Below are 18,555 nucleotides of genomic sequence, written 5' to 3'. Positions count from 1 at the left end.
GGATCTTTGGAGCTCATCCAGAGTGACCATTGGGTTCTTCTCCCCCTAATTGCTGTTTGGTGGGACAGCAGCTCTAGGAAGAGTCCTGGTTGTTCCAAACTTCTCCCATGTAACAATTATGTGCCACTGTGCTCTTGAGAATTTTTTTGTGTAGTAGACATTTATTGTCCCCCTTCTCCAGAGCTCTGCCTCCACACAATCCTGTCTCTGAGCTCTACAGGCAGTTCTTTCCTCTTCATGGCTTGGTTTTGATATATATTGTCAGCTGCAAGAACTTATATGTTTATATATGTTTATATATGTCTATAGATCCTGTCCAATCAGGATTTACCACAGGTCACTCCAATCAAGGTAGGAAAACATCTCAGAGATGATCAAGAGAAATAGGAGGAGCCAGCACTAAATATCAAGTGCCATAGCAAAGTGTCTGAATACTTGTATATCTATGGGAAATTTTGGTTTTTAAAAAAATTGTAAAAAATTCTTTTTTCAAATTCTTGGTGCAAAAAAATGGGAAAAAATAATATACATTTTTTTTTCTTTAGCCCAAATTCATAATATAATATGAAAGAAATTTAAAGGGTCTGAAGACTTTCTAAACTCCTTAAAAACTGAGGCTTAGGAAGAAATCCGCCCACGTCTCCCCAGTCGCCCTTCACTTATCCTAGCCGGTACCTACAATCACTTTCTAAGGCTCTAATCTTCCTGCTCATAGACTCATTGTAGCAAAACAAATGTGTAACATACTTCTAGCTCTTTGCTTAAACTAATATAATCCCTCAGAAAAATTTCTCAAAGTATGAGAGAAAAAAAAAAAACGCTAATCTGTCTGACCGGCCGCCGTCTCCATTCACAAGTTTCCCTGATGCCTTGTAAGGGGATTTCTGCAAACATTTTAATTGTAGAAGAATTAGAGTTTTATTAGGATGTTTATTCTGTGACTGTGCAGTACTGTACTACTGTATTTAATGTGGGATTACGCGGAGAAGCCGAGGCACCATACATTGTAGGTATAGCGCCATTTCATAACGTCTAGTGCTGTGATAACTGACTGTGGAGAGATATCACTGCGGCATGTAAATTAAAACTTAAATGCTCTATTAGATCTGCATTAAAATATTGGTTAAAAAATGGTCCATAGAAATCTCAAATGTATTGATAACAAGTGCGAGATTACTCACTCGAAGTCTCAAAATATATATTATACTTTGCTCTAAGGGTCGACCCATCAAAAAGACCTAATTTCTAAACAAATCAGCCAAGTTGGTGACACATATCTGACACCAGGGTCTCAACGTGTTTCTCCCTACTTGGGATCATCAGGAGATCAACGTATAAAGCACAATCACAGATAGTTGCCTCAGCATTTCTGTATAGACCGGGTTCCTGAGCGCGGGACCTCGTGAATGGCTTGTATGAGCCTGGACATATCATACCTTTACTACACTAAGGGGGGGGATTTATGAAGGCCCCGCCCCCTTTCCCCCGACCAAGTTCACTAAAAGGCACACGCCTCTAAGTGAATCTGACCGTCCAGGCCCCCAAACCAGGTGTAGATTTGGATCATGATTTACGCCTGCGCCTCCTCCACGCCTTGCTGTGTCCCCCCCCCCCTGAAGTCCCCCTTTGGAGCAAGCAGGGGATATAGGAGCATACACCAGGGAGAAGAGGTAAATCTGTGCCTTCTCCCTGGCGTACGCCCTGGTCATAAGTTTTGTAAATGTCCCGCTATATGTCTATTGTGACGATCTCCACCTGATGTATGGTGCAATTGTATTGTGATAATGTAGGGCACTCACTGGTTGGGATTACGATGATATGAACATTATAGCATTGTTACACTGAATGTCTATTGTGATTTCTCTACCTAATTTATCTTGTTTATTGGGAGCACTGTTTGGTTGGGAGAACAATAGTATGACCCTCAACTGTCGGCTATTGTGATTTGTATGTTGATCTCCTGATGATGCCAAATAAGGAGAAACGTGTTGAGACCCTGGTGTCAGATATGTGTCACCACCTTGGCTGATTTGTTTATCCATTTGTTGATTTTGAGGGGTCGATTTACTGCCCTTCGAGCAAAGTATAACATATATATATATATGTATATATATTTTGAGACTTTACTTGCGAGTGTGCGAGTGAGTAATCTCGTGCTGATTATCAATACATTTGAGACTTCTATGGACCATTTTAACCAGTATTTTAAAGCATATCTAATAAAGTATTTAAGTTTTAATTTACATGCCGCAGTGATATCTCTCTTTAGTTGCCTGTAAATCGGATTATATCTATCTGAATATACAGTGAATTCTATAACTGACCACTGCTCTGCTCTAACAACTGTGATCAACAGTGGGAGGGAATGAGCAGCATACCAGGGGAAGGAGGCAAGCTTTCGATTTAATCATTTAAAGGGGTATTCTGTTGATTTTTTTTTTCCTTTAGGTTGTCAGAGAAAAAAAAACAAAACTTATACTTACCTAGCACGGTTCCAACAGTGCTTGCTGTCAATGCTTCCTGTTCACTGTCCTGACACATAGCAGGTGCCCAGTCAGCCAATCACAGGCTGCAGCAGTAATACACCTTTGCCACTGATTGGCTGAGTGGGCACTCAATGTGTCAGGACAAAGAACAATGTTGGCAGCAGGTAAGTACAGGTTTTTAATTTTTCTGATCCTCCATGCAGCTTTAAACTTTAAAGTGCCCCTTTCATTTGAAAACTTTTGACATTTCAATGCTGAAACCCCCAAAGAAGAGCGGGGATTTTTTGTGCATTTTCTATAGTAATCTAAAGCTCCATCTTTAGTACCAGCTCTAAGAAAATATAAGAGAAAACCAAAAGTATAGTTTTGTTACATTGCTGATTTTGCAACCATCGCCCGGTCATCACTATAAAGTCCAAGGCATGCGAGGAATTTTATCTTGGCGGCCATTACATCTAACCCAGGGGTGCAGCAATCACCCTGCATTCCTGGCAGGACAAATCTACCTAAGTTAGGATCCGTTCACACCTAATTTCTCATTTCTGATATACTGTCCTATCATAGGAAAAGAGAATCAACAATAAGGGTCTTTTTACATTAAAGGGGGTACTCCAGCAAAAATCGTTTTCTTTCAAATCAACTGGTTTCACAAAGTTATATAGATTTGTAATTTTCTTCTATTTAAAAATCTTCAGTCTTCCAGTACTTACCAGCTGCTGTATGTCCTTCAGAAAGTGGTGTAGTCTTTCCAGTCTGACACAGTGCTTTCTGCTGCCACCTCTGTCCATGTCAGGTACTGTTCAGAGCAGCAGCAAATCCCCATAGAAAACCTTTCCTGCTCTGGACAGTTCCTGACATAGACAGAGGTGGCAGCAAAGAGCACTGTGGCACCAATACACCACTTTCTGCAGGGCATACAGCAGCTGGTAAGTACTGGAAGACTGAAGAGTTTTAAATAGAAGAATATTACAAATCTGTATAACTTTGTGAAACCAGTTGATTTGAAAGAAAAAGATCTCGCTGGAGAACCCCTTTAAAGGTTTATTCTCATCTCAACTAACATAGTTATACTTGAATCCGGCCTGTGTAGATTTAGTGCAGGAAGTGGCATCATATGATGTGAGAACACATGACCTGCCGGCTCTGACACAGCGCACATTGTGTGAGGAGATGGGATCTCTGCTTCTGTCCTGTTCTGATAAGTAGCGTGGCCGTTCCGATGTCCCTGATGCTGTACGGTCAATGTGGTGTTACATAACAGGAATGTATGGAATATTTCTGCCACAATCACTATATACACCCAGAAGAAGGCCGCCATTGTCCGCACACATAGCGCTTTACTTCAGGCAACTTGTTTTTATTTATTATGGAAAACAAATCATTACAGATGTAGCAGGGCTGAGTTTGTCATCTGTCACGTGTGGCTTGTAAACCTGCTGCTGGAGCTAAACTCTAAGGGTTATAAATCCCAGAGCGAAAATTCTGAAACCCCAAACACAGCTGAAGAGGAAAAGGATCCTGAAACACGACAGAGAATTATTATAAGGGATGGCGGCTGATTCTCCAGATCAGACAGAGGAAAAAATTATGGAATCACTTAGTACTAAAGGGAATCTATCACCAACACGCACACATACAGACTCACACATACACACACAATACACACATGTACACATACACACAATACACACATGTACACACTCACACATGTACACATACACAATACACACATTTACACACTCGCACATGTACACATACACACGTACACACTCACACATACATGTACACATGCACACATGAACACACTCACACATATGTACAAACACACACATTCACACAGACACACACACATGTACACACTCACACATGCAAACGTGTACACACACATGTGCACATACACACAATACACACATGTACACACCCTCACATACACACTCAGACATACATGTACACACATGAACATACTCACATATGTACACATACACACACATGTACAAACACATACACACACACACACACATGTTCCCACTCACACATAAACACAATACACACATGTAAACACTCACACATGCACACATGTACAAACACATGCACACACTCACACATGTACACACATACACACGTGCACATACACACACAATACACATGTACACACTCTCACATGCACACATATACAAGTACATCCTCACACATGCACACACTCTCACATCATGCATGCACACACACACACACACACTCACATATGTATACACACATGTGCACATACACAAGTACATCCTCACACATACACATATGCACATATACACACATACACACAGACCCCAAATGTGTTGCTGTTTTTGCCATCATACTTTTCTACACCTATACAACCCATTCCCTTACAGTAGGTGTGGATGTGAAGAAGAGAAAAAAAAATCCATTGAAAAGGGATTCATCAACCACTGCAAATATTCAAGACCCAGGAATTTGGCTGAATTAGTAAAACTCGCCGGGATTACTATGGCTGAACTATTTTTATCGTGGCAGGATAAGTGTCGGTCATGTGAATGATTTAAAAAAATCTTGGGGGAAACCTTCAGCACAGCGACTCCCAACATAATCCAGGCAATACACTGGGACGGGCCCAGGAGTTAACTCCTTGCTTAGTCGTATTACACCATATTACTACCATAGCGGGGTCCCCTGAGGACGACCTACCAACAAATAACACTACAGGGGGTTAATCATGGGTATAACTCATTTTCAATTTAGGGCCCTACTACACCAACAGATTATCTGACAGATTTTCTTGAGCCAAAGCCAGGAATGGACCATAAACAGAGAACAGGTAATAAGGGTAAGACTGAGATTTCTCCTCTTTTCAAATTCATTCCTGGCTTTGGCTTAAAAACATCTGTCAGATAATCTATTGGTAATAGGGCCCTTTGTCTTATCTACCTCAGCCCCCATGGCATCCATTGTAAATTACTGCCCATGTTAGTGGATACAGACTCTGTCTCTATATTCAGTTGCCCCTGAGCTAATGAGTAGAGACTAGCTGCTATGATATTTGCCATACACTCCACACACACACCCCCACACACACAGGATCCTGCCCCCCTATATCACTATAGCACACCATCCTAAGCAGCAGCAGCATGGAGGACATTATAGAGCTCAGTGTAAACTGTGAATCCAGCCTTGAGGGGACATATAAACCTTACTATGGGTCCATTTACACAGAAAGATTATCTGACAGATTATCTGCCCAAAGATTGGAAGCCAAAGCCAGAAACAGACTATAAACAGAGATCAGGTCATAAAGGAAAGACTGAGATTTATCCTCTTTTCAAATCCATTCCTGGCTTTGGCTTCAAATCTTTGGCAGATAATCTGTCAGATAATTTTTCTGTGTAAATGGACCCTAACGCTTTCAGCAGCTTTGTGGCTTTCTCTGTCTGTCTCACTCAGCAGTTAACGCTTCATCCCCTCTCCATAGACTTTTAGTGGCAATATGTAACCTGATCTCTCAGTGAGCTGATGTCCTGTCTTCTCTCTCAAGATAAATTTGAATAGTTTATCAGAGTGAAGGATGGGAGAAGGCAGGGACAATAAGAGAACTTAAGAAAGAGGCCTTACTTTCTAGTAAGATATATTACACAGTCTGTTATACTTGCTTGTGCTATTGATTTATGCAGCGTTTGTTGAAAACAAATGCACTTTGCCTAGTGAAGGAGCCTTAGGGAGAGGAGGATAAGGCAAGGATTCAAAACTGCTGTTCATGTGTTTAAGTTAGGAATACCCCTTTAAGTGTTATACTAGTTATTAGCCGTGGTGTTTTGCTGTGGGAGGTTGTGGTCAGTTTTCTTCCTCTTTTCCTTTACCTGTACCTAGAAGTAATAGCAGAAGCACCCCCACCCACCTCTATGCTCACCAATATAAGCCCTTTAAGACCTATATGATCATGCCCATAATTTATCAGTTATTTTCCTCACATATTATTGGTATATATACTTTGGCACCTAATTTGGTTTTATGGCTCTTATTCATCTAATATAATAATATAAAAAGGAAAGAAAACAAATAGTCTTCATTTAAAGGGGTTACTCGGGCCTACAAAAACATGACTGCTTTCTTCCAGAAACAGCTCCTCTCCTGTCCTCAGTTTGGGTGTGGTATTGCAGCTCAGGTCCGTTGAAGTGAATTAAAGGGGTTGTTCAACCCAAGTGCCGGAGATTTCTTATTTACTTCTATTAAAAAATCTCCAGTCTTCCAACACTTATCAGCTGCTGTATGTCCTGCAGGAAGTGGTGTATTATTTCCAGTTTAGAGAGAAGGAGAGGTTTTCTATGGGGATTTGCTACTGGTCTGGACAGTTCCTGACATGGACAGAGGTGGCAGCAGAGGGCACTGTGTCAGACTGGAAAGGATACACCACTTCCTGTAGGACATACAGCAGCTGATAAGTACTGGAAGACTGGTGGTTTTTTAATAGATGTTGTAGTCGGGATAACAGTGGGGGAGATATATCAAACATGGTGTAAAGTGAAACTGGCTCAGTTGCCCCTAGCAACCAATCAGATTCCACCTTTCATTCCTCACAGACTCTTTGGAAAATGAAAGGTGGAATCTGATTGGTTGCTTGGGGCGACTGAGCCAGTTTCACTTTACACCATGTTTGATAAATCTCCCCCTATGTCTAGATTTTGTCTTTTACAATGTGGTTTGGGAGGGGGCCCTAAATATCTCACTGCTAAGGGCCCAGAAACATCTACTGGCAGCCCTGTAAGAATGGGCTTGTTTTTAAGGAATTCCAGAATATAATTCTTGGCCCTGGTGGCCCTAGGCCCTTGTCACTTAAAGGGGAACTATCAGCAGGTTAGACAAATCTAACCTACTGATAGCCCCCTATAGCACAAGAGGCACTGGGGAGGTGTTTAAAATGGCCTGGGGGGACACATACCTTCCTCCTCAGCGCCCCAAGTGCTATAGGGAGCTGTCAGCAGGTTAGACTCGTCTAACCTGCTGATAGTTCCCCTTTAAGAAGTACCACTACCAGACTGGGCACATGGTAGGTGGAGGCCCTGTTTCAGATTCTGCACTGGGGCACACCCAGAAGCTTTAGGGTACGTTCACACGTAACGGATCCACAGCAGATTTCATCTAAATAACTGAGTACAATCAAATCTGCTGCGGATCCTGTACGTGTGAACGCACCCTTAAGATACACCATAGCAGTTGTACGGACTCTCTCTATGGTGCTTACCCCTGCCTATTGCTGTGTGTCTAATATGACATGATATCCACCAGGGATTGTAGTAGTCATGTGGTTTTAAAACAGTTCTGCAGATATTTAATATTTGGGTTCCTTATTGCTTCCATTGGTTTAAGTGCAGATGTAGCAGAGCTGTGATACATCAATATTTTCAATATACATCTACTGCATCTTAATATAGACAATGATCATGATGCACAGAAGACACACTCAGCTCTGCTACATCCAGACACCGAAGATAAGGTTTAACTTTTAAAGACATTCAGTCGACCAGCATTGAATTTTACACTCACTATGTGACATTTGGCGTATCCATGTTAATATATTTACTGGTGTCTATTTCAAGGTTAACTGGTCTACAGTAGTCACATACAGATGTAGCTGAGCTGAGTTTGTCATGACATGTAAAGTGTACGACACACACTCCTTACTCAGTATATACAGTGTGGCATGCAGAGCCTGTTATCCTGGCTACTTATTGGTACAGTTATTCTCACCATATACCAGGCAAGGGGCCTGGTTCATCACGATGATGCCAGCCATAGAGGTAGATGAGTCAAATAATAATTTATTACGGAGCCTGAGTGATTCCCTACTGAATAATTATATTGGGATAATCCATTTTCTATGGATAATGAGGCAAAGCTAATGACAAATTCGACTCTGCTACATCTGTATCCTCTAATTGATATTAATTCTGTTACACTCTATTAATAAATTATTTCCCAAAAACCTTGAAAACCTTAGGCTAGGGCTCCGCAATGATACTAGGTAAATCCAGAGTATTACTGGGACCTGTGTGTATCCTTCCTAGGAGAGAATTGCTCATTTTTGTTGCCTGTGGCTATTACCTGTATAGGGAAGCACTGGGGTTGTGTGATAGTCGCGGCCGTGCCACAATGTTACTGCAGCAGACTACTATACTCACTGAGAAGCTTGACAATCTAGACCAGGAGTAGGGAAGCTTGGCTCTCCAGCTGTGGCAAAACTACAACTCCCATCATGCCTGGACAGCCAAAGCTAAAGCTTTGGCTGTCCAGGCATGATGGGAGTTGTAGTTTTTGCAACAGCTGGAGAGCAAAGCAAGTAGTAAAATTTGACATAGAATATAACATCAGTTATAGTAATGCCACAAAAAAATAGAGAAATAAATAATATTTATAGAGTATGAATAAAAAACCAATATTATTATTATTAATAATAATAATAACAATAATAATAATAATAATAATAATAATAATAATACATGAATAAAAAATGATAATAATAATAATAATATATATATTTTATTATTATTATTATTATTATTATTATTATTATTATTATTATTATTATATAGCTACACAATTGTTTCTATTCTTCATTATTAAAAACATAATCCTAAAACTGTTAAGGGTTCATTAAAATTAAAAATCCAAACTTTTCTGTTCCCTGTCACTCCTGGTCCTCTCTTTTGCCAATTGCATTACATCACAATGGACCAAAACTTTATAGAGTCAGGCAGTTGTATAAAATGATACTGCAAGTCTTTTAGCTTTTTCCCTCTCAATATTATTATTATTATTATTATTATTATTATTATTATTATTATTATATTTTTGTTAAAAATTGAAATTTAAAGGGATTCTCCAGAATTCATCGAAAGTTCTAAAATTGTCATTTAGACTCTGGACACATCTTTAAAATGCTTAATTTTTTGATAATCTTAATCTCATTTCCTTCATATATATATATATATGGCATAGAATGGGTCTCCAACCTGTGACTTCCCAACAGTCGTGCAGCCACGACCCCCAGCCTGCACTTTTATGTGTGTGTTAGAAGTTTTGCAACCTCTGCAGAGCTCTACAGGTTGGAGATGTTCACGTGGGATGGAAGACATTGTCGCAATCATAGAATTCCTGACAACCTGACTACTACTACTACTATTACTCAACTCACCTGCAATGTCCCATAGCTGTAGACGCACCACAGTATTGGAGTCCCAGCTTAGCACCTTTAAAGCGAAATCTACCCCGATGGTAGCGCGGTAATGGGGCGAGAAGTTCTGGTGGACATAACGTTTGATGATACTGGTCTTGCCAACTCCCAGGTCACCAATCACCAGGATCTTGTAGAGATGTTCGGTGTGATGGCTGTGCATCTTGATTCCCAAACTCCCAGAAGACTAATCCCATGCTCTGTAGCAAATTCTTGCCAGGGTCAGGAGGATGGAAAAGGGGGAGGGATGAGGGAACAGCTCTGATAGAATACAACAGACACAAGACTCAAGGCAAAAAGAAAAAAAATGACCAACATACAGTTAAGAGGTCTAATATTATCACAATGTGCAGTGAAATATAAGAGATTAGAGAAGACGGAAGCCTGCGCGGTTACATTGCATCAAGATAAGATTAGCAGAAAATATCATCACATGAAGGTGGGGCCCACTTTAGGAAGAGAGACGGTTAAAAAAAAAGTCAAATTTGTTTTCAAATTCAGAATGAAGGAGACCTGATAAGTGAAGGGTGATTAGCAGATTGTCAAATGCCCATACTAAAGTGTATACAGATCCATGGTAAGCTTAAAGGGGAACTCTAATTTATTTATTTATTTTCAAAACTGGTCCCAGAAAGTTATATAGATTTGTAAATCACTTCTATTTACAAATCTGAAGTCTTCCAGTACTTATCAGCTGATGTATGTTCTGCAGGAAGTCGTGTATTCTTTCCAGTCTGACACAGTGCTCTCTGCTGCCACCTCTGTCCGTGTCAGGAACTGTCCAGAGCAGTAGCAAATCTCCATAGAAAACCTCTCCTGCTCTGGACAGTTGCTGTCATGGACAGAGGTGGGAGCAGATTACACTACAGCAGTAGGTACACTGGCATTTATGGGTGTTCAGAGATGAGTAGGAAGCCTTGATTTACCTTTGAGGAACAGTAAGGATTATCTTCTGCAGGCAGATTTGCAAATGCATGGCCCAAGCTTTCTTATACTGTACATTAATGTAGCACTTGGGGGATATGGGGGGTTGTGGTATTGATAATCCCTCATTAATACCACATATCTCCAGGTTTATAGTCACAGATGGATTAGAAAGAATCTTCATTTCACTGCCCTAGACCACCAGTAATGTTAGAATTAATTCCTCCACTGCTGTAGCCCATTAAAGGGGTATTAAATATTTATTTTTAATATGTTGCTGCCCTTGGTCAGAAACGCCCTATTCTTACCTGTCTGCCTCCCCCCATTTCTCTCTACATCATCTTCGGTCCCCGGCTGAACGATCTGGCCTTCACTTACCAGACGAACTTATCTCGGCAGTAAAATCCCGCTGTGCTAATCATTAGCCACAGCGCTGTCCCGTCTGGGTCAGGGATTGGCTGAGCAGGCTGTCAATGGCAGATAAGACTGCAGTGTATAGGAACAGGTGTGCCACTGCTAGGTAACTGTATTTTGTTAGTCGACACTGAAGTCTTTTTGGTAAATATTCCTAAGCTCCCTTGTGTCCCATTTCAGACCTGTAATATTCACAACCAATGAAACATTGAGTTACCTGATAGTTTCTCCACCAATGAGAGTCTGTCTGATAAAAACGCATTGTAAGTTCCTGGTGAAAAAGTGTTAAAGGAGTACTCCGGATGAAAAGGCATTTTTTAAAATATGGCTTGGGAGGGGGTTAATGAAAGCAGCGATGTCTACTTACCTCTCTGGCTCCAGTGCTGGGTCCTGGCATCGCGCTGCTCCGGACTCTGACTGCTTCCTGGTCTCTGACATTTCAAGGACATGAAGTGGAAGAGGCGGGATCCCACTTAGCGGGTGGACTTGAAAAGTCACTTCTCAAGCTATGTCACAGACCAGGAAGCGGGCAGAGACTGGGGCAGCCCAATGCAGGACCCAGTGCTGGAACCAGGAAGGTAAGTGGACATTGTTCCTTTTAACCACCCATCTAAGAATACCCTGTTTGTTATGTTCTCAACAAGGGCAGCAACATAATAAAAGTAAATCTTGAGCGGAATACTTCCTTAATGTCTTCATTGCCCTAGACCAGCAGGGATGTTACCATTAATCTCTTCACTGCTTTAGACCATCAGAGGTGTGAACATAAACCCCTTCACCGCCCTAGACCACAAGGCATGTTACTATAGTGTCTTGGTACAGGTGTGCCACTAAATCTTATGCCACCTGGCTAAAGGTAACTGTCAGGTGTCACACTCTGGGATGTGGGTGCCTTTTTGTACCATCACCACTTGGTGTCTCACTCTCCCCAATCTGTTGTAAGCACAGCAGAAGTATGAAGCGTTAACTACTGTATTATGCTGTTCACTGTTTGACCAATCACTGGTGCAGGTACCTCACACACAACCCACCAACTACACTTCTTCCCTCTCTTTTCTCCCACACTGTCTCCACTCTAGACCCGGTCACCCCTATATAAGGTTAGTTAGTTCCTGGTTGGAGGTGTTATGGAGTTTAGCCTTTGGTCCTCTGTAGTGGATGGTGGAAAGAGAGTGTAAGACAGATTTTTTTTTTTCTTCTCAGAGGCTTTAAGCACAAGATGCACTGCTAAACCCAAGGGTGGGGTAACCATCACCTGGGTCAACCTTGCCTATGCCTGGGATCCTTAAACGTCAGGACAGTCCGTAAAGTCTAGAGACTGATCCTAAGTAGGACAAAGAGCATAAGCCGACGTATTCTACTGACCACCGCTCAACTACCTTGGGAAGTCTTAAGGAGTTAGTTTTGCCCAGTTGTTCAAGCCTTGCTACTAAACCTGACAGTCTCTGGGCTGGTTGGGCAAAAGACAGTCTTCAACCTAGTTCTCTCTTCTAGCCGTGAGTACGAGGATTCTCTACAGTAAGGGCCCTATTACATGGAGTGATAATCGGGCCAATTCGGCCGATTATCGCTCAGTGTAATAGAGACAACGATCAGTTAACGATCATCGGCTGATCATTGCTTTGGGCCCAAACCTAAAATCATCAGCCGTGGACCGCGCATAGCAGCGCGTAACAGTGATGTGCGGCTGGCGGCTGATGATTCTACAAACAGTATACATTACCTATCCACGCTCCAGAGCTCCTGCCCTCTGCTTCTTCCCGGCTTCAGATCGGCCTGTCTGAGCTTACAAGCTGCTCAGCCAATCATTGGCTGAGCAGCTTGTAAGCTCAGACAGGCCAATCTGAAGCCGCAGCACTTGGGACTTAGGAAGAAGCAGAGGGCAGGAGGAGCCCTGGACCATGGATAGGTAATGTATACTGTTTAAGCAAGGGCTGCAAGGACATCGCTAACGATGTCCGTGCTGCCCTTGCTAAACAATAGTCGGACGTGTAATAAGCCCAGTAAACGAGCCTCGACCCACACATTGTGCTACCCTTACAAGTGCCAGTGCCCGTGTATCGGGGGTGGGTATCACTCCTGGCCACTCCTGTGTCAAGTACCCCAGAGAAAAACACCAGAGCCCACCTGCTGTATACCAGCTAAGCACCCTGGGCCATGGCATTACCATTAACGCATCACTACCCTAGACTACCAGGGAGGTTATCCATATTACCCATGTTCCTCATTGGCAGAAGGCTTTCCATCTCCAGTAACATCGTACATTACAATGGATTCAGAGGACAAATGAAAGGTAAACTGTAATTTTACAATGTTGACACAGACAAGTCTGGGAAGCCCCGATCTCCGCTGCTTGTATCTTCCCGTATCGGCCTAATATGAATATATTTTTTTCTTAATAAATATTTTTAGGGTAAAAAAAAAAAAATTCCTGCACTGTAGATGTTTACAAAGATTTCCTCGGCAGATGAGTCGTGTGCGGCGGCGGGATGATGGAGGAGGCCGATGGTGACGGGTCTGGGACTTCGAGATGATGTGTTCCTTATCTAGGTGTTTACTTTGTCAACATAATTACTGACGGATGCAAATTACAGCAACAATTTCCCCTTTATCCTCCCTGGAAAAGCGGCTTTTTGCATGATAATGAGACACCAACCACTCATTTGCTGCATATATTTAACACCCGGCGCTGTCCCTTTGTGCATTCAGCCGGATTTGGAATTTATGAGCCTCTTAAAGTGTTTCTTCCCTTGTGTATTTGAATATAGAGAACGGCATAAAACATTGAGAGGATTCACAAAGTAATCCTGAGCCGCCTCCTATACCAACCCGGAAAGGAATATAGAAAACTGCCCTTAAAGGGGTTATCCAGAGTGAAATAAAAACCTTCTCAAATCAACTGGTGTCAGAATGTTCTATAGATATGTGAGTTACTTCTATTTAAAAATCTCAAGTCTTCCAGTACTTATTAGCCACTGTATGTCCTGCAGGAAGTGGTGTATTCTTTCCTGTCTTGCACAGTGATCTCTGCTGCCACCTCTGTCCATGTCAGGAATTGTCCAGAGCTGGAGAGGTTTTCTATGGGGATTTGCTGCTACTGTTCTGGACAGTTCCTGACATGGACAGAGGTGGCTGCAGAGAGCACTGTGTCAGACTGGAAAGAATACGCCACTTCTTGCAGGACATACAGCAGCTGATAAGTACTGGAAGGCTTGAGATTTTTAAATAGAAGTAAATTACAAATCTATATGACTTTCTGAAACCAGTTGATTTAGAGGAAATTTAGTTTTGCGTGAGTTCCCCTTTAACTGTATTCGAAGGCGCACATTCAGTTGGACAGTCCAGCGGCTCAACCCTCCTTCTCTTATGACAGGGGTCAGTCTGTGATCTTCTGCCGACATCTTGTCCTACCTACACTAAAGTGTTATATACAAGCTGCATTGCCCTGTTCAGCCAGTCCTCCATCTCACATGCTTGTGACACAGTCTCGCAATCGCGTGTGACACACATACATATCACTTTCACTTAGTTCTGCTGCTGACTGGAACTCCAGCTTCTATTCTCTCTTGTGGAGTAGTAGTTCTGTAACTTACTTTATAGGTTATTAAAAGTGATGGAAAGTTTTGGACTATAAGTAGGCTGTATTTAAAGGGGTTATCCAGCGCTACAAAAATATGGCCACTTTCCCCCTACTGTTGTCTCCAGTTTGGGTGGGGTTTTGAAGCTCAGTTCCATTGAAGTAAATGGAGCTTAATTGCAAACCACACCTGAACTGGAGACAACAGTAGGGGGAAAAGTGGCCATGTTTTTGTAGCGCTGGATAACCCCTTTAAGAAGATATATATGGTGCCAACTACAGCAAGACAGATGGGCGCCACCTGGTGGTTAAAATAAGTAACAGCACTATTTTATCATGAGCAACAAGTGTGGATTAAACACAGGCATTAAAATGAACATGGATATAAGGGTCTGGGGTTCATAAACTTTAAGGCCACTCGACTTAGTGCAGACCCATAAAAGAAAACTAAGCACAAGCACAGGGCTTTCTATATCAATGCTCTTTTTGTTGCATCACTGCTTCCTTCAGATGTTCACATGACATTGGAGTTTGACCCCATCAGTGTGACGAATCACATGAGCAATGAATGTCAGGGGATTATTCTGTGCAACGTCTCGTAGGTTTTTCTTTCTATTTTTTTTCTATTGATAAACCATTAAAGAATTTTTACACATTTTTGCTTATGACCATCCAACTATACCATATGATAAGATTTTGATGATGATGTTTCCTACATACCCTGTGCCTATTGGTGGTCTCTGGCGTAAAAGACAACCTTTAAAGGAGAACATTACAAATTAATATACTAAGGGTAGTGTATTTATATATATTATTTATACACTTATACATATATATATATATATATATATATATATATATATATATATACACACACACATACACTACATGTATTATATATATGAAGGATCCCATGCGGATTTTGCCCTTGGTCAGCTTCGAACCCTGGACAGAGAGTCATAGTGCAAAGAGCAACACAATGCCCTGCTGTATTTTACCCCATTGTTAGCTTTTTACCCCAGTGTATGCTGGTTTGGTATTGTTTAGCAGTGAAATGACAGTATATACAAGTAACTTACGATACCCAGACAGTTTAAGGCCGGGTTCACACTACGTGAGACACCAGCCGTTCTGTGACCCGGCCGTTCTGCAGTACTAGGCGGATGAACTTCATTTGAGCTGAATTGGGATGCGGGCGCACACTTGTGCGCCCATATCCCAATTCAGCATAGCACATAACGGAGAGTGCAGCTGGAGCCGCACTTTCCATTGTGTGAACTGGCAGTTTTGTACGGCCGCTATTCAATGTCAGTTTTTCCTGAGGCTGCTAGGGATCCCGACCAGCGCGTATACTATGGGGATTTATCAAACATGGTGTAAAGTGAAACTGGCTCAGTTGCCCCTAGCAACCAATCAGATTCCACCTTTCATTCCTCACAGACTCTTTGGAAAATAAAAGGTGGAATCTGATTGGTTGCTAGGGGCAACTGAGCCAGTTTCACTTTACACCATGTTTGATAAATCTCCCCCTATGTGTATACACTCCAGCTGGGATTCCCTCTGACTGCAGTGTAACATAACTTTTCTTTTAATTACGGCCATGTTGCAAATCGGCAACAACGACGGTGATTAATAGAAAAGTTACGCTGTGTGAACATAGCCTAAAGGTGTATTCCAGTATTCTCAGCTTGTCATCCAGTTTGTTATCCCCAACATGCTGAGATGGGAATAACTTTTTAAGGCAATTAAAGGGGTACTCCTGAGACTTACATTTGTTTTCTTCTGCTTTAATACATTACTTTAATAAAGTTATATTAACATTAAAATATATATGTATAGTTTCTCTCTCTCTAAATATATATGTTTGTGCGTGAAACTTGACCATCCCTGCTCTGATCAAGCACTGCTGCACATTGCTATACAGAGCAGGTACACAGAGCAGGTATACAGAGCAGGTATACAGAGCAAGTATACAGAGGAGGTCTACAGAGCAGGTATACAGAGCAGGTATAAAGAGGAGGTATACAGAGCAGGTCTACAGAGCAGGTATAAAGAGGAGGTATACAGAGCAGGTCTACAGAGCAGGCCTATGGAGAAAGTATACAGAGCAGGTACACAGAGCAGGTATACAGAGCAGGTATACAGAGCAGGCCTATGGAGAAAGTATAGGGAGCAGGTACACAGAGCAGGTATACAGAACAAGTATACAGAGCAGGTATAAAGAGGAGGTATACAGAGCAGGTCTACAGAGCAGGCCTATGGAGAAAGTATACAGAGCAGGTACACAGAGCAGGTATACAGAGCAGGCCTATAGAGAAAGTATACGGAGCAGGTACACAGAGCAGGTATACAGAACAAGTATACAGAGCAGGTATACAGAACAGGTATACAGAGCAGGTACACAGCAGGTATAAAGAGGAGGTCTACTGAGCAGGTATACGGAGCAAGTACATGAAGCAGGTATACAGGGCAGGTACATGGAGTAGGTACACAGAGCAGGTATACGAAGCAGGTACACAGATCAGGTGCACAGAGCAGGTCTACAGAGCAGGTATACGGAGCAAGTACATGGAGCAGGTATACAGGGCAGGTACATGGAGTAGGTACACAGATCAGGTGCACAGAGCAGGTATACAGGGCAGGGTTGCTGGGCCCCCTCTTTACCTCTGTTTGTGTGATGTGACCGCAGGCCGAGAAGCATCATCCCGAGTTCATCATCTGCCCGGAGAAAGAATCATGAATCATTACAATGAACACACTGGACCTTTCAGCTGTCATAACCTCTAAAATGAATATATTCAAGAGTAGCCCTTTGTACTGCATGGCGGCCACCATGTGACCTACATTAAGAGAGTGTACAGAGGCGTCATGTGACGCGGCTTTGGTGTGGTCAGTGGTTGGGTCCTTGCATCCTAGTGACCGTATCTGACCAGGGGCGGCATATGTGTGGAGCTTGTATGTCCGTCATGTCCAAACCAAACCAATACATTTATCAGTCAGACTGTGACCCCCACTGGGGCCAGGGGCTGATGTGACTGACGGGAATCTCTGTACAGCGCTGTGGAGTCTGCAGGTGCTATAAAAAATAAATAACATCAATACCTACCATGTTTCTCCGAAAATTTGACAGGGTCTTATATTATTTTTATTCTATGAAAAAAAGGGCTAGGGCTTATTTTTAGGGTAGGTCTTATTTTTGGAGACTCCTAAACTATAGCCCCACTGTATACGGTAGGTAGCCACCATACTTTATGTCCCACTCCTATACTGTACATTCCCCTGTAGTTAGGCCCCCATACTGTATACCTCTCCCCTCTGTAGTTATTCCTCCATACTCTATACCTCCCCCTCTGCAGGTAGACTCCATACTGTTTACATCCTCCCCTCTGTATCCCCCCCCATACATTCCTCTTCTGCAGGTAGCCTCCATACTGTATACCTCCCTTCTCCTCTGTAGTATTTCCCCATGCTGTATAAATCCCACTCTCCAGGTAGCACCTATACTGTATACATCCCCCCTTGCAGGTACCCCCTATACTGTATACATCCCCCCCCCCCTCTTTAGTTCTTCCCGTATACTGTATACATCATCTCCCCTCTGTAGCTGTTCCCCCATACTGTATACCTTCCTCCCCCTTCTGCAGGTAGCCCCCATACTGTATACATCCCTTCTCCTCTGTAGTTGTTCCCCATGCTGTATAAATCCCCCTCTCCAGGTAGCCCCCATACTGTATACATCCCCCCTTGCAGGTACCCCTATACTGTATACATCTCGCCCCCTCTTTAGTTCTTCCCGTATACTGTATACATCATCCCCCCCTCTGTAGTTGTTCCCCCCATACTGTATACCTCCCTCCCCCCTCTCCAGGTAGCCCCCATACTGTATACATCTTCCTCTGCAGGTACCCCTTATACTGTAT

The 18,555-nt window shown here is 42.4% G+C and overlaps 1 protein-coding gene across 1 annotated transcript in view; it reads right to left on the bottom strand.

Annotated features, from left to right (window-relative positions):
* The window catches only part of RAB38 (RAB38, member RAS oncogene family), a 55,434-nt gene extending 37,634 nt beyond the window's left edge, over positions 1 to 17,800 (bottom strand). The window contains exons 1-4 of the mRNA XM_069971999.1: positions 17,742 to 17,800; positions 17,300 to 17,353; positions 15,356 to 15,392; positions 9,682 to 9,981 (exon numbers count right to left, since the gene is read on the bottom strand). Coding sequence (XP_069828100.1) covers positions 9,682 to 9,883 — 202 coding nt within the window. The 5' untranslated portion in view covers positions 9,884 to 9,981; positions 15,356 to 15,392; positions 17,300 to 17,353; positions 17,742 to 17,800. The remainder of the gene's footprint in view (positions 1 to 9,681; positions 9,982 to 15,355; positions 15,393 to 17,299; positions 17,354 to 17,741) is intronic.
* Positions 17,801 to 18,555: the final 755 nt, after the last annotated feature.

Source organism: Dendropsophus ebraccatus, chromosome 5 (genome assembly GCF_027789765.1).
Source record: "Dendropsophus ebraccatus isolate aDenEbr1 chromosome 5, aDenEbr1.pat, whole genome shotgun sequence".
NCBI lineage: Eukaryota > Metazoa > Chordata > Amphibia > Anura > Hylidae > Dendropsophus > Dendropsophus ebraccatus.
The sequence above is the reverse complement of the archived record's forward strand: the minus strand, read 5'-3'. Positions and strand labels throughout refer to the sequence as shown.